This window comes from Odontesthes bonariensis, chromosome 8, assembly GCF_027942865.1.
Source record: "Odontesthes bonariensis isolate fOdoBon6 chromosome 8, fOdoBon6.hap1, whole genome shotgun sequence".
NCBI lineage: Eukaryota > Metazoa > Chordata > Actinopteri > Atheriniformes > Atherinopsidae > Odontesthes > Odontesthes bonariensis.
This window is the reverse complement of record NC_134513.1, coordinates 26,420,310-26,436,905: the sequence shown is the minus strand read 5'-3', so window position 1 is coordinate 26,436,905 and position 16,596 is coordinate 26,420,310. Positions and strand designations below refer to the sequence as shown.

Here is a 16,596-nt window from a genome sequence, read left to right as displayed (position 1 = left end):
ATTACAGTGTGTGTTCGATTTCTTTATGTTTGTCATAAGGTTGATGTCTGCTGTGTAGGTAACAAGTAAAGTAGCACACAACAAGTAGTCAATAACTTCCTGCTCTGACTTGTTAAAGAAAGTGCCCTCATTTGGTCTCTCAGCCTTTTTGAATTTTTTCTTGTTTGTGTGTGACTTTCATAGCAACATGACAAAAAGGTTGTTTTTTCACTTTGCTTGTGCAATTTTGACAAAAGACAGAGGAGCCTCCAGGTTGAGTCATGCATTACACTGCACTTAACAGGTCACCCTTGGAGAAATATTTTGCCAAGGAGCATGTATAATGCGAAAGGAGAGCGTTTTGGCGGCAGAATGTTTGCGTTAACTCCTGTAATACGCATAAGTCAGAACGTCCCTGGGTGGGCTTGAACCACCAACCTTTCAGTTAACAGCCGAACGCGCTAACCAATTGCGCCACAGAGACTCTGCCTGGCTTTTGTTGGCAGTGGGCGTGGCTTCGAGCTTGACTGCTCCCTCATGGCGGGAGTCACATTTCTACCTTAAAATAACAGCTTGAAAAAAATTGTGCGGCTAGAATGAGTTTTAATATTACGATTGGCCTGTCTCCTATGCCCTTCGGGGGTCTGAGTTGGAAAAACTGCGCTATGTAACTGCTCGACCGGCCCGGGAGCTGAGCGGAAGTACTTCGACTTGCTTTCTGGCACACCTACCGCAAAAACAAATAGACCCCTCTCACGCTCCCAGGTACATTTGATTACTCTTACCTTCTCGGTCGGCATAGCTTGCACCTTCTGACTCCTCGCCGGTTCGTCAACAAACGTGAAACGTGAAAGCGAAAGGGTGTTGTATTTACGACAGTGTAACCGTACATTACCTCCAAGCCTGTAGGGGGAGCTCCATAATGGGCTTTTTGAGAAGTTACATTGTATTGCTTTAATGGTGATGATTAGTTAACTTTACTATTTTGGAACAACCAGTTTTACGCTGAGTGTGTTTTAATTAAACTGTAGAAAATGTGAATTTGAAGTGTTTTTATTGTACATTTTTGTGCTGAAGTGGAACAACTTAAAGTACTCCTCAGTACATGTGTATATAAACATTTACAGGATGAAGCAGTAAAATTAAATATACTGACTTTGCTTTATATAGATGCTAAAAATTTGAACTACATACCATTAATATGCTATCTTATCAATAATACGCTCAATCACACTTTTTGCACATTTCTATTAATAAAAATGAGTATTAAATGCAACTTATCACTTTACTTTGTTATTAGTTTACGTGCTAAAGTGTAAAAAATGCTCTTAAAATTACGTTAAAATCCAATATGAATATGCAAAAACTTTAGGATATATTTAAAAAATAAGCTTTCGGTGCACTGTTACGAAGATATGATTATGAAAATACAGTTTTTAAATGTACAAAAATATATTCAACAACATTTTAAATAAATAACTTTAACTTAAAATCTTTTTTTTAATCAATTCCAAATAAGTTGTAATATTGCAAAGATTAAAAGAGTTTTAATGAAAAAAAAAAGCTCAAAGTGTGACATGAGCATGATTCTCAAGTTCTGTAGATATTACACTTTTTTATTAATACTTTAAATACTTTAAAGTTTGTGTATTTTGCACCGGTTTACTACTCAGTGCCCTTCCTGTTTTACACATGACGCCCAAAGAAGAGGAAAAACAAGATAAACTCTGATATGTGTTGAAGAAATGACGACATCTGCCTCATTTACGCAAATATATTCACATAAACAAAGGAAATGCACAGTTTTTACATGTTGAATTCAGTCTCTACACCGACATCCTGCTGTTCAGAGCAGCTATGTCCTCCATCTTCTCAAACAAGCCTTCGGTCACGGCGTTGTTTCTTTTGCTGGTCAGCACGTGGTACCTGCCCCCACACCTCTGGATGAGCGCCATCAGCTCCCCGTTCCTCAGGATGTGCTGCTCGGCACTCTCTCCTAAAGTTTCCCCCCACGTGAAAAGCACCAGCGTGCGCCTCCAGATCCCTTCCCCGAGCAGGCCCACGTGCTCCTCCACGGCCCTCCAGAATCTTTTTCTTGCAGTCTAAGTTGTCCTTTTCTTTTTCCTCTTTTGTCTGCCGCAGTTGTTGCTCGAGCTCTTTTAATCATTCATTCGCTGCTTCTATTTCCCTTTCTTTTTCCTCCAGTTGTTGCTCCACATCTGTTTTATAATACAGATAAAGAGTTTCTTTCTCCTCCTTTGTTTCCTTTATATTTGATTTATTTCTCTTTTTCCTCCAGTTGTTGCTCCACATCTGTTATTAACTCAGAGACCATTTCCACTCATGACTTCCAGCTGTGTGAGGAGCATTACTGCCCCCTGCTGGACTGATTAGAAGTTATTAAGCTGCAGCAGCCTCTCAGCCATAGATATGTATAGAATGGCTTGATGTCTCGTCCGCGTTGCTGGTCAACGGAGTCGAACGTCCGCAGATGGCCGCCATCTTACCACAGGCAGCTCTCTCGCCGACAACATTGTGTTGATGGTGAAACATTCAAGACATAACTTGCTTAATTCTCAAACGTTTAGGTTATTATAAACATCAAAGTAGTAAGCTAATTATCACACTACAGACGAAGTCCATATTTATTTTTGAAAATAAAAACGTAAATATTTCCCGTTTATTTGTCCCATGACTGAACTTTATTTATCCCTTGGGATGACTCCCTCAGGGAAATTCAAGTCCCCAGTAGCTCCAAACACACACATAGGATCTCTATAAATCCAAAATACAGTATAATATAGAATAATTAATATAATATATAATTAAAATATAATTAATATAGAATAATCTAAAACAAAGTGTAAAAAAAGAATATAGGCTATACAAGATATACAAAGTAAAGAGAGTTAATTAAAATAAGTTATAGCACTATGGTTGAGTTTAGAGTTCTCAACGGGTCTGAAAATTAACTGCGGTCACGCCATCTGCGCTTCAGAGTATCGCAAGCCAAAGCTGTCATATCCACACGTCGAGAGCACGCGCTATATATCTTAACGATCGCGTTCTGTTTTCTTATATCACGCGTGGTATAAGGACACCCGTAAAAAGCGCCCCTTTTCCTCCTTACGGGACGCGCTGTATAATGCTTGAGCACGCGTGCCGAAATACACCACGCGTCCTCTAGATGCTCACCTCGTGACTATAGGGTGTTTTTCTTCCCCAAGTTTTTAGCGTCTTGTCTTAAGCCACTGCTTTTAACATCTTTGTGTGCCTAAACTGCCTTGTATGTGTCTTCTTATTTTATGCTACATCATTTTAACATGTGTTGGACATTGCTGTCAGTGTTGCAACTGCACACTGCGCCTGTGTCTTTGTATATTATATATAATAAAACATAATAATCAAGCTGGTATGGAAGCAAATCGTAATCAAAATTCAAATTCAAATGCATTATCAGAAATGCTTTTTCATTTTAAGAACGTGGCTGCATTATTTGACTCATAAATAAAATTACTAATCAATCATCCTATTTGCATTTCAATTTTCTTCTTCAAGACTGCTCATTCTTTCACTTAATTCAAATGAAAAGGACAAAGACATTTGAAATTTAATTTTCAAAATATGCCTCAGTAAATAGATACCAAAATTCAATTTGAAATGTAAAAGTTGAAAATTCAAATGCATTATCAGAAATGCTTTTGCATTTTAAGAATGTGGCTGCATTATTTGACTCATAAATAAAATTACTAATCAATCATCCTATTGCATTTCAATTTTCTTCTTCAAGAGTGCACATTCTATGCCATAATCAAAAAGAAAACAAAGCGGACATTGCTTTTTCGTTTTCTGGTCTGCATGCAAAATACTGCCCACAATTCGATAATGAAAAAGCAATCTGAGCGGCGCAGGAGAGTGACGTCACGCCTGCTGACCGTGCTACCCATCATGTAGGCTACGGTAGGGGGCGGTGTGCATATTTGCTGTACAGTTAGCTGCCCAGGTGGAGTCAAACAATATATCCGATTCTGATGCCCGTGACCGGGTTGAACGGGTCACAGAGAGCTTGGCTGCATACTCTGCCGTCACAGATTCAGAGGTTAGTGCAGCAAGGGCTAGCGCGTCGCGGCTACGACCGGCCATGACTTTTTGGCCGCGGCCATTACTGAGGGAGCAGCCATTAATGAGGCTGAGACAGACGTTGCGAACAGGAGTCGGGGGATTACCTTTCACAGGTAGGATTCAACATTATTATTGGTTGTATTTTGTCAATAGAATATTATTGTACTGTATTTGTGTCTGCCGGCGAAATCGTAGCCAGCAAACGTTAAACTAGGATATGTTTATAGCCGGTGTTATGCCGAGAAGTGCACCCCCTGCTGGTCGTACTTTAAGGAGAGTCTGTGATGGAATGATATGATATAACTACATCATAATTTGTTTACCTAATTGAATTAACGGATGCAAATCTCAATAAGTCCAAATTTGTATATAAAATTAAAATAACCAAATTTCATAGTTTCAGGTTCATTTTTATATCATTTCATCTGGGCTATAATGAGTTGAGATTGTTAATAGAAAATGTATCCAACCGTCTTTCGTGTTGACTACAAAAGTATTAGTCACGGCCCTTACTTTTGAATATATGTCCAATAATATAAAAATAGTTAGGAATAGGAATACTCTAAACTCTACAATTGTCGGATTATCATAATTGTACACGTATTATTAATTTACATGAAGAGATGTGAAAAAAGATGCACGAATGAAACACCATTGTCAGCTCAATATTATTTTTTTTTGGATAAATGTAATAATCCACACCTGAAACGGTTTACGCACGCTCCGTGAATGGGAATGCACTTCTCGGCAGAACACCTCTGTTCACACGGCTATTAGGCCAACGGAGACTTCATAAATCATATATTCCATAACACAGGCTTAGATTACAACTAACACAAGAATGCTACTTTTGAAATAATGCAAATATTACTGTTATAACATTGACCATCAGATTTTACTCAGGTTTATTAATGACGTTTATTATGCCTGTATTATTCACATGTAATTCTTTCATCCTAACAAAAGTATTTACCTCATGTCTCATACCCACCCCTCAGATTGTCCGACCGAGAGTTGGTGTTATTCCCTCCATCTTGGGCTTACAGGTTCACCTAATAAGAGTAGGTGTATCATCATAAGGCTATTAGCATTCATAATTGAAATATTATCAACAACAGGGCAGGGTGAAATACTTATCCCTGTGTGTGTGTGTATTTTTATATATTTTAATATTATGCTTCTTCATTTTAGCCAGAAAAGGGCAGGACTACATGTTCTTCCAGAATACACAGAGGGGGAGTGGGACAGCTTCCTGAATCTGTAACCTTCCTCTTGCCGTGTTGAGCTGCAGAGGCCTGGGGATGATTCTGCACACGCTGGACCTCCTCTGAGTGAGGAGTCCCAGCAGCAGCAGAGACCTCTGACTGCTCCTCAAACAACAGCAGATTTTCTGTGGTGGGTGTGTTGGAAGCAGCAGAGACCTGGGATTGATGGTGTTCTGAGCTCGCTGTTACAGCTTCTGGCCTGTTGGCGGGTTCCTCACAACTTTCCTCTTTGCCACTTTCAAAGAGAGATATGTAGAAACCCTCAGACTCATTTTCCAGAATCTCTTCATCTACTATGTCACCCCACAGAAGTGCAGGAGAGGATATTCTGCTTTGACTCGTTCTGCTTGTTGTTTTTTAGCGTTTGTCTAAATGACTTTTTAAGTACGTGTTGTTTTTCAGGCGCTTTGTCTTTCAGGCTTTTAGAAACTACAGTGATGTCATGTCCTCTGATGACATGTTTCCACTGTGATGTCATGCAAAACTGTGAAGTCAAAAGTAACACAACAGCCACATCTGCAGCTTGTTCTCAGTGTTTACAGCACAATCATTCAGCTGCTTTCATGCATCAACATAATACAGTAATAACAGTGTAGTCATGCTGTTTTCTATTAAGAGCTGCTTACAAGTAGAATGGGATTATTTCTACATGTCAGCATACAGTGTATAACATGGATTCTAGTAAAAATCTGACTTTGAAAGACAGAATCAACATGTAAAACATGATACATGAGACATGATAAAGTGTCTTCCTGTGGATGTTCTCAGATATGTACAGTATGAACACTGTGATCCTTTCCCACATGTCCCAGTATGTCTGATTGTGTTCCAAGTGAGGGTCAGACTGGAGAAAGTGTCATGAAGCTGCCACCCTTAAAGAATCCATAAAAGCTCTGAATACCAAAGCATCTCAGTGTCATTCCAGTGTCATCTCTCTAAGTAATGATGGAAGAAGCAGAAGCTTCAGCTGCTCCTCTTGAGCTCCACTTTCCATATTGTCCACACTGACTGTGAATCAGAAGCAGCACAACAGCCACATCTGCAGCTTGTTGCTGAAAAGCTGCTCTGACAACATTCACAGCCCAATAAGCAGCACAGTGACAGCAATGTAGTTGTGTTTGGGAGTCAGAGGAAATCTCAGGTTCCCACCATGTGAGTGAAGGACAGACTGCAGCACTGATAAAAATGTCCGTTTGAAAGGAATTCCCAGCATCAGTGTGTCAGTGGAACTGAAGGTGAACTGTCTGAGAGCTGAACACTGACAGCACTTTGTTTGCATGATGGAAACACGATGAAGAACAACATGACAAACTAAATCCATCATGTCAGAACACAGAGTGGGAAAAGAATGAGTCGATAGAAATTCAGCTCCATTATTGAATCAAATCAAATCAACTCAAACTTTATTTACATAGCACCTTTCATACTAAAAAGCAGCACAAAGTGCTTTACATAATAAAATCAATAATCAAATTCATGCATCAATTCACACACGACATCACACCGACAACCACACTGCACACATACCACCCACCACCCCCAACATGAGCAACGTCAATATCAACAACAATCAACATTAAAATCATCATTAAAACCTGGCTTGACGCTGAAGTGAGGAAACGGTATCTTGGGGATCTGTCCACACCGGGAGCCAGCCCACCAATGACCACAGAGGCCGTCACCACGGGGAACCACCCAGATCAGGGCAGGCCGGCATCCACACCACAGCCAGGGCTGCAGTGCAGGATCCCCCAGCCCCCCCGAACCAGGGCCATCCCCACAGTAATTCAATTCAATTCAATTCAATTCATTTTTATTTATATAGCACCAAATACAACAAATGTCATCTCAAGGCACTTAGATAATAAAGTCCAATTCAAGCCAGTTGGAATTCAATTAATTAATAATAATCATGATTCATAAAATAATCCAATTCGTTCATATAGAGCCAATTCAAAAACAATTTCCTAGCTAAGAAAACCAACAGATTGCACTGAAAACTTTTTGTTTTTTGGTCCAATCTCCCGGCCTGAGCGTGCCTGAGGCGACTGTGGAGAGAAACGACTCCCTTTTAACAGGAAGAAACCTCTGGCAGAACCACTCAGGAAGGGTGGCCATCCGCCTCCACCAGCTGGGGTTTGAGAAGACAGAAAGGGGGGGGGGCGCACTGTAACACCATTCAAAGGATATCTGTTGGAACAGGGAAACACGAGTTAATGACCACAATAATATCACATATACATAAAGAGAGTAAAGTGAGGAAAGGTGACAGATGAGGCCCCCCAGCAGTCTAGGCCTATAGCAGCTTAACTATGGGATGTTTCAGGATCACCTGAGCCATCCCTATTCAAGGTAAACACAAGAAACTTGTGCTAACGAAAAAATAAATAAATAAATAAATAAAGGACCAGACTCAGTGAGTAATTCCCTATACTCCCTATATAGATCTGCTCCTCACACCACAACAACCATCTTTTTACAGCCACAAGCTACCCCAGCCTCTCACCAACTGCACACCAGTCACAGCGGGGTGGGGATGCAAACCCTGGTTCGGGTAGGGGGAGAAATAAAAGAGGTAAGATAAGCGGGAATGGGATTCAAACCCTGGTTCGGGTAGGGGGTAATGAAAGTATAGAGGGTGCCAGAGGTGGAGGCAGAACAAGACACACTAGCAGACACACTATCAGATTCAACAGACCTAACTATAAGCTTTATAAAAAAGGAAAGTTTTAAGCCTGGTCTTAAAAGTGGAAAGGGTGTCTGCTTCCCGGACATTTACTGGCAGCTTATTCCACAATAGAGGGGCCTGATAACTGAAGGCTCTGCCTCCCATTCTACTTTTAGAAACTCTGGGAACCTCAAGTAAACCTGCAGTTTGGGAACGAAGTGCTCTGTTAGGAAAATATCTTACAATGAGATCTTTAAGATATGATGGAGCTCGGTCATTAAGAGCTTTATATGTAAGGAGAAGAATCTTAAATTCTATTCTGAATTTAACAGGGAGCCAATGAAGAGAAGCTAAAACTGGAGAAATATGATCTCTCCTGTTAGTTCTCATCAGAACTCTGGCTGCAGCATTTTGGATCAGCTGAAGGCTTTTCAGAGAATATGTGGGACAGCCCAATAATAAAGAATTACAGTAGTCCAATCTTGAAGTAACAAATGCATGGACTAATTTTTCTGCATCACTCTGAGACAAGATGTTCCTGATTTTAACAATATTACGAAGATGAAAGAAGGCAGTCCTAGAAACCTGTTTTATATGCGAGTCAAATGATAAATTCTGGTCAAAAATAACTCCAAGGTTCCTCACTGTAGAACTAGAAGCCAAGGAAATACCATCTAGAGTAACTATATAGCTAGACAATTTCTCCCTGAAGCGCTCAGGTCCAAAGATAACGACTTCAGTTTTGTCTGAATTTAGAAGCACAGTTCTGAGTCATCCAGGTCTTTATGTCTTTAAGACATGCTTGTAGTCTGACCAACCTATTGGGTTCATCTGGTTTTATAGATAAGTACAGCTGAGTATCATCAGCATAGCAATGGAAATTTATGCCATGCTGTCTAATAATGTTACCTAATGGAAGCATGTATAAAGTGAAAAGAATCGGTCCAAGCACAGAACCCTGAGGAACTCCATGACTTACTCTGGTGTGTGAGGAAGATTCTTCATTTACAAGAACAAACTGAAATCTATCAGATAAATATGACTTAAACCAGCCTAATGCAGTTCCTTTAATCCCAATAACATGTTCAAGTCTCTGTAATAAGATACTGTGATCGACCGTATCAAATGCAGCACTGAGATCCAACAGGACAAGCACAGACACAAGTCCGCTATCAGAGGCTAAGAGGAGATCATTGGTAACTTTCAGCAGTGCAGTTTCTGTGCTATGATGCACTATGAATCCTGACTGAAACTCTTCAAACAGATTATTTCTGTGTAAGTGATCACAAAGCTGAGCTGCAACTATTTTTTCAAGAACTTTAGACATAAAAGGGAGATTGGATATAGGTCTATAATGAGCCAACACTTCTGAATCAAGAGTAGGTTTTTTAAGTAAAGGTTTAATTACAGCAACCTTAAAAGTCTGAGGTACATATCCTGTCAACAAAGACAGATTGATCAAATCCAATATGGAAGTGTCAATTAATGGGAAAACCTCCTTGAACAGTCTGGTTGGGATTGGGTCTAAAACACAAGTTGATGGTTTAGAAGAGACTATTGCTGTTGTTAGTTCAGAGAGATCAACTGGACAGAAGCCGTCTAAATATAAATCAGGTTCTAAAGATACTTCTAAAGCTGCTGTACTTGATGATACATCACTAATAATAGTGGGAAGGACTCCATCAATCTTCTCTCTGATAGAAACAATTTTATTAATAAAGAAGCTCATGAAATCATCACTGCTGAGAGTTAAAGGAATAACTGGCTCAGCAGAGCTCGGACTCTTAGTCAGACTGGCTACAGTGCTGAAAAGAAACCTGGGATTGTTCTTATTCTCTTCTATCAATGATGAATAATAAGCAGTTCTAGCTTTACGAAGGGCTTTCTTATACATTGTTAAACTATCTTTCCAGACTAACTGAGACTCTTCTTAATTAGAGGAACGCCACTGTCTCTCCAGCTTTCTTGCAGTCTGCTTTAAAGCAGCTGTGAATTATACCAAGGAGCCAACCTCTTCTGACTGATTACCTTCCTTTTCAGAGGGGCAACATTGTCCAGTGCTGTACGCATTGAAACTATAGTGCTGTCAACAAGAGAGTCAAGTGTTGCTGGAGTAAAGTTTAGGTAGTCGTCCTCTGTCATATCTGCACATGGCAGTGAAGAAAAGGATGATGGAATTAATTCTTTAAATCTGGTTACAGCATCCTCTGATAGACACCTTCTATATGTAAATTTCTTCTCAGAAACTGTATAGTCAAGTAATGTAAACTCAAAGGTTATCAGAAAATGGTCAGATAAGACAGGGTTATGAGGGAACACTGTTAACTGTTCACTCTCAATGCCATAAGTCAGAACAAGATCAAGGGTGTGATTAAGGCAGTGAGTCGGTCCATGAACACTCTGAGAAAATCCAATAGAGTCTAATATAGAATTAAAGTTCATATTCAGGCTGTCATTTTCAACATCTACATGAATATTAAAGTCACCCACTACAATGACTTTATCTGTACTCAGCATTAATTGGGATAAAAACTCTGAGAATTCAGACAGAAACTCAGAATAAGGGCCAGGTGGACGATACACAACAACAAACACAAGAGGTTTCTGGGATTTCCACTTTGCGTGGGAAAAACTGAGAATCAGAGATTCAAAAGAGCTCAAACTAATCTTGGGTCTGGGACTGATTAGTAACCCTGATCTGAAAATAGCTGCCACTCCTCCTCCTCTGCCTGTGGTTCCAGGAACGTGAACATTTAAACAGTCAGAGGGAGTTGCTTCATTAATGCTAACATGATCCTCCTGCTGCAGCCAGGTTTCTGTAAGACAAAATATATCAATATGATGATCACAAATCAACTCATTCACTAACAGAGACTTCGAAAGGAGAGATCTGATTTTCAGCAAACCACATTTAATAGTTTGATGTTTTTGTTTAGTTAAAGTTTTTGTTTTAATAATTTCTTTTTTCCCAAGAGGATTTGCTCCTTTTGTGTTAATTGATTGGGTGGGTAGCAGCAGGTGGGAAGCTGCAGAGAAGTGTGTAAGACTACAACTCTGCATCCTGGTCTGAGCCCTGGGTTGTCATGTTTTAGGGTGGCAAATAAATTTGTCCATATTTCTAGAATTGAGAGCTGCTCCTTCCAAAGTGGGATGGATGCCGTCTCTCCTCATCAGACCAGGTTTTCTCCAGAAAGATTGCCAATTATCTCTGTAGCCCACGTTGTTTGCTGGACACCATCTAGACAACCAGCGATTGTAGGACGACATGCGGCTAAACATGTCATCACTGATGACCCCACAGACCGAGTGGGCATAGTCCCCGGTGTGGAAGATCCCCATGAGGAAAAACACTGGATAAATAAGTGTATAATAAGTATATAATAAAAAAATAAAAAATAAAAAAAATGTGTTCAATGTGTTTGAATGAAGTCAAACACGTTGAAGAGTTCAATCAGAGTTGAGGAGCTGTGTGGATTTGTAGTTGTGCATTTTCATCCCAGCTGTTAAACAACTGATAACAGAGTGTGTTACTAAATTCACCACCAAGCTGAATGTGTTTGTGGGAACATGAATGCTTTTTAGGCTTTCTGCATCATGTGACCCCGATTTGTTTTTCATCTGCCGTCAGATTCAAATGAAGACCATGAAACCACACAGCAGCTTCAGCTGAGCTGTCACTCAGCAGCAGCGGACTTCTGTGGGCCGCAGGGGCTGATGGGAGCTCTGAGGAGCTGTCAGAAAGCACGGGGGGGGGGCCCTGCTCTGATCTCACAGCTCGTCCTTGTTCGGCCTGAGCTGCATCAGAGCGTCACTTCTCCCCAGGTTCACCAGAGGAAGCAGCGCTGCACAAAATGCTTTTCCTCCCAGCCGCTGCTCTGTGCTGTCTGTGTTCAGGTGAGTGTTTCCAGCCAATCAGGAGCCAACAAACTCCACCTGGAGCAAACACTGTCACTTCATCTGTCTGTCTGTGTCTCTACAGCACTGGTTGCCATGGCAGCAGAGCTGATTCAGGACCTGTTAACACTGACCAGGAGAGTTGGTCATTAATGGTGATGTATTCTGGTACCAGAAGAAAGAACCAGAAACATTCAGACTGATTCTTGATATTAATAAAGATAGCGGTGATGTTTATAAAGGTTATGGTCATCCCCAGGAAGATGATTTCTCAGCTGTGAATAAACAGAGCAGCTGTGAGTTGCAGATACAGAAAGTTAAACTCCATCATTCAGCCACCTACTGCTGCAGGTGTTGGAAGTCTGGTCTCCACAGGGAGAAATGATCCCTGCAGCCTGTACAAAAACCTTCAGATGAAAACATCCAAAGTGAAAAGAGAGAAAGATCTTCCTTCCAGGTCCCCACATTTCATTCAGCTTAGTTGTCTCTAAAGCTGCTCGTCTCTGACTGAATCAAGGCAAGGCAATTTTATTTCTAGAGCACAATTCATACACAAGGCAATTCAAAGTGCTGTACAGCTACATAAAATCACAAGAAGGCAATAAAATCATAAAAGAAGGCAATCACACTGACAGCTTCTCATTTCCACTGATGGATGTTTATCAAATCCATCAGAATCAAACAAAGTGAGATTTAACCAGGTCAAGCTGGAAGCAAAGAGAATAAAACAGGTGACAGATTTTACACGCTGGCTTTTCTTTAAATTCAGGTGGAACTGCAGGTAGTGATGGCAGCTGGATTTATGGATCATTTCATTACTGATAATTTCTAACAACTTTAACTTTATTATTCCAAAGGAAGAAAAACACAGAATATAAACACATCAACATGATATACATCATCATCCAGTCAGAGTCTCTCTGCACACAAGCTGCTGCTGCTTCATCCTCTCAGCTCACATCGTCCTGTTCATCACCATCACTGAACAGATGGCTTCCATCTGTAGAGAGAAGAAAGAGAGAGGAGATAAAGGAGGGTTTCAGAGCATCCTCAGCTGCCATCAGCTTTAATAAATAATAAATAAAGTCTAATAAAATACAGCTGAGAGCTGCATGGACCTCCAACCCTCTACTGACCTCAGAGTCTGCAGTTTGTTGTGTGGACTCTCCACAAGCTCAAACAGCTCCTTCATATCTGATTCCTTCAGGTTGTTGTAACTCAGGTCCAGTTCTGTCAGATGGGAGGGGTTGGACTTCAGAGCAGAGACCAGAGAAGCACAGCTGATCTTTGACAAACTGCAGCACTCCAATCTGAATAAAGAATAAAACATTATCGAATAAATCATCATTTCATCAATTGAACCACTGAAGAAGAAAACAGATTTTACCATGAAGACTAGCACAACTTTCACATCATATTAATTTGAACAAACAACTAAAACATGGTGTCTGACCTCAGAGTCTTCAGTCCACAGTGAGGACTCTGCAGAAAGCTGCGCAGCTCCTTCGCTACAGAGTCTCTGATGGTGTTCCCGCTCAGGTCCAGTTCTGTCAGATGGGAGGGGTTGGACTTCAGAGCAGAGACCACAGAAGCACAGCTGATCTCTGACAAACTGCAGCCCCTCAATCTGAATAAAGAATAAAACATTATCTAATAAATCATCATTTCATCAACTAAACCCCTGAAGAAGAAAACAGACTTTACCATGAAGACCAGCACAACTTTCACATCATATTAATCTGAACAAACAACTAAAACATGGTGTCTGACCTCAGAGTCTTCAGTCCACAGTGAGGACTCTGCAGAAAGCTGCACAGCTCCTTCTCTGCAGAGTCACTGATGGTGTTCCCGCTCAGGTCCAGTTCTGTCAGATGGGAGGGGTTGGACTTCAGAGCAGAGACCACAGAAGCACAGCTGATCTCTGACAAACTGCAGCCCCTCAATCTGAATAAAGAATAAAACATGTGAGCTGAAGCCAACAGGATGCAGGTTAAAACAGTCCAACAGAACAAGTGAAAAAGAGCTCTCATTAATATTAATGACAACATGCTGCTGCTTCAATAAAGACGGAGTGACTTCAGCTCTTAAACTCTGCCAGCTCCACCAGTGGCTCCATCCATACAAACTCATGTTGTGCAGCCAAAAGATTCAAGTTTCAAAGAAAACAAACATGTCAGGAGGAACTTTGGAGCAAATGGGAACAAACTGATAGAAATGGAGATCAGGTTCACTGTTTTATTGAAGGTTAAAGGCACAAAAACATGGTGCAGCGATGTTTAATGGAATCATGGAATCAAACTTCTTTAAAGAGTCGACAGCAGCAGAACTTGTTACTGTGACTTGTTGTGTTTGAATATCTCAGTCAGTGCAAACATTACAGAGCCTTAGAAAAGTGTTGGAACCATCCAGAGGTGGACTGATTGATCAGTTTGGCTGATTAATGGATGCTGATGGACGCTTTGGCTAACTATCAGAATCAGTCAGGTATTCTGGCAGTCAGGATTTAACCCCCCTGTCAGCTGACGTCCTGGCTCTCAAAGCAGGTCAGCAGCAAAAGTTTGAAAGTGAAAAAACGGATCAGAAGGTGGAAAAAAGTTCAGAATCTGACAGAAAGTTTGAATCTGAAAACAGAAAACATCTCAAATATGAAGAAATGAGACTAAAGTGGAAATAAAACACTATGAAAGAAGAATGAACTTTACATTCAAACTGAAATAAACGTCTGCTGCACTTTTTTTCACTTTGAATCTCATTTTTTGTTCCTCAAAGAAACTGATGAAGCTTCATGTTTCTTATCTGCTGTTTCTCAGCCTGCATTCACTCACATGCTGCTCACAGCAACTCTGAGCTCTTACTGAATAAAACAGCTGGGAACAGCTCCCACACAGCCAGCAGGGGAACAGAACAGCATGTATCTGCAGTGATGCAGCAGTCCCTGCCTCCCTCCTTCATGGCAGCTCAGTGATCATCCTTTGTGTCTGTGTTGGGCTCACCTGCACAGGGTCGCAGCACTTCACCTGTTCAGCTTCTCTTTGGCTGCACAGCTATCAAACACTGACTCTGCTCCATGTTTTCACACATTTCTCACCTGATGGAAAGCTGCTCACACACACTCACAGCCTCCTTCCATCTGCTGTTACCTAGCAACAAGTTAGCTCACAGCTTTTCTTCCATCCATCGTCCAATCATGTAATTCTTCTTCTGATAAACTCTTCTTTGTGTTTTCCTCACAGTCACTAAATGTCAGCATCACTTTCAGTTGGACTTGACATTGTGTATCAGAGGGAATTATTGATAGAATTCATGAAATAAAGCTCAACTGAAAGTGATTTCCTTTCAGTTATTAGTGGGAGAAGCTTTTTGGCTGGATTTTGTCATCATGAATGAATCTGACTGAAGATAACTGCTGCTGTGATGAAAGCTGCTTTCTAACCAAGTCAAAGATCGTTCATTTCCAACAGTGTTGGAGGGGAGTTTGTTAGTATCAGCTGATTAACGGGCTTTTGGAGTTTTGCTGCTCCAAACTGTTGTTATTGTTTCAGACAGAAATATTCACCAACTCTGGAGCTCTAGAAGCATCAGCCAGTGATTCTAGATTTGTTTCTGTCTGACAGATTCACTGTGTTTTCTCATTATTTAATGAATCATCATTTCATCAACTAAACCACTGAAGAAGAAAACAGATTTACCATGAAGACCAGCACAGCTTTCACATCATATTAATCTGAACAAACAACTAAAACATGGTGTCTGACCTCAGAGTCTTCAGTCCACAGTGAGGACTCTGCAGAAAGCTGCACAGCTCCTTCTCTGCAGAGTCACTGATGGTGTTCCAGCTCAGGTCCAGTTCTGTCAGATGGGAGGGGTTGGACTTCAGAGCAGAGACCACAGAAGCACAGCTGATCTCTGACAACCTGCAGAGCTCCAATCTGAATAAAGAATAAAACATGTGAGCTGAAGCCAACAGGATGCAGGTTAAAACAGTCCAACAGAACAAGTGAAAAAGAGCTCTCATTAATATTAATGACAACATGCTGCTGCTTCAATAAAGACGGAGTGACTTCAGCTCTTAACTCTGCCAGCTCCACCAGTGGCTCCATCCATACAAACTCATGTTGTGCAGCCAAATGATTCAAGTTTCAAAGAAAACAAACATGTCAGGAGGAACTTTGGAGCAAATGGGAACAAACTGATAGAAATGGAGATCAGGTTCACTGTTTTATTGAAGGTTAAAGGCACAAAAACATGGTGCAGTGATGTTTAATGTAATCATGGAATCAAACTTCTTTAAAGAGTCGACAGCAGCAGAACTTGTTACTGTGACTTGTTGTGTTTGAATATCTCAGTCAGTGCAAACATTACAGAGCCTTAGAAAAGTGTTGGAAGCATCCAGAGGTGGACTGATTGATCAGTTTGGCTGATTAATGGATGCTGATGGACGCTTTGACTAACTATCAGAATCAGTGGAGTTTGAGGCTGATGGTTGGGAGACCTCCCCCATCTTCAGCAGGAAGCTACAAAGCTGAAGCTACAGATCTGTTCTTCTTCAACTTAAATCTGAGTGTCTGCTCTCTGATAAATTGCTGAGCGTACAAATGTCTCCTTCATTCAGCCTCTGTGGAAACTGAGAAATGGGATAAGGAGTTGGAGGAAAGCAAGAGAGAGAAG

The 16,596-nt window shown here is 40.8% G+C and overlaps 2 protein-coding genes and 1 non-coding gene across 5 annotated transcripts in view; all 3 read right to left on the bottom strand.

Moving 5' to 3' along the window:
• LOC142385517 (NLR family CARD domain-containing protein 3-like) overlaps positions 1-16,596 on the bottom strand; it is a 369,716-nt gene that overhangs the window by 305,071 nt on the left and 48,049 nt on the right. The gene's annotated exons all lie outside the window — the stretch shown is intronic.
• Positions 390-463, bottom strand: trnan-guu (transfer RNA asparagine (anticodon GUU)). Its single transcript has one exon. It is a non-coding gene; the product is annotated as a tRNA-Asn (tRNA).
• On the bottom strand, positions 11,801-14,102 carry LOC142385518 (ribonuclease inhibitor-like). The gene is made up of 4 exons (XM_075472133.1): positions 13,699-14,102; positions 13,382-13,555; positions 13,065-13,238; positions 11,801-12,928 (listed from the first exon to the last, which is right to left on the bottom strand). Exons 1-4 carry the CDS (start codon positions 13,974-13,976, stop codon positions 12,907-12,909), a joined length of 648 nt encoding a protein of 215 aa, XP_075328248.1. The 5' UTR covers positions 13,977-14,102; the 3' UTR covers positions 11,801-12,906.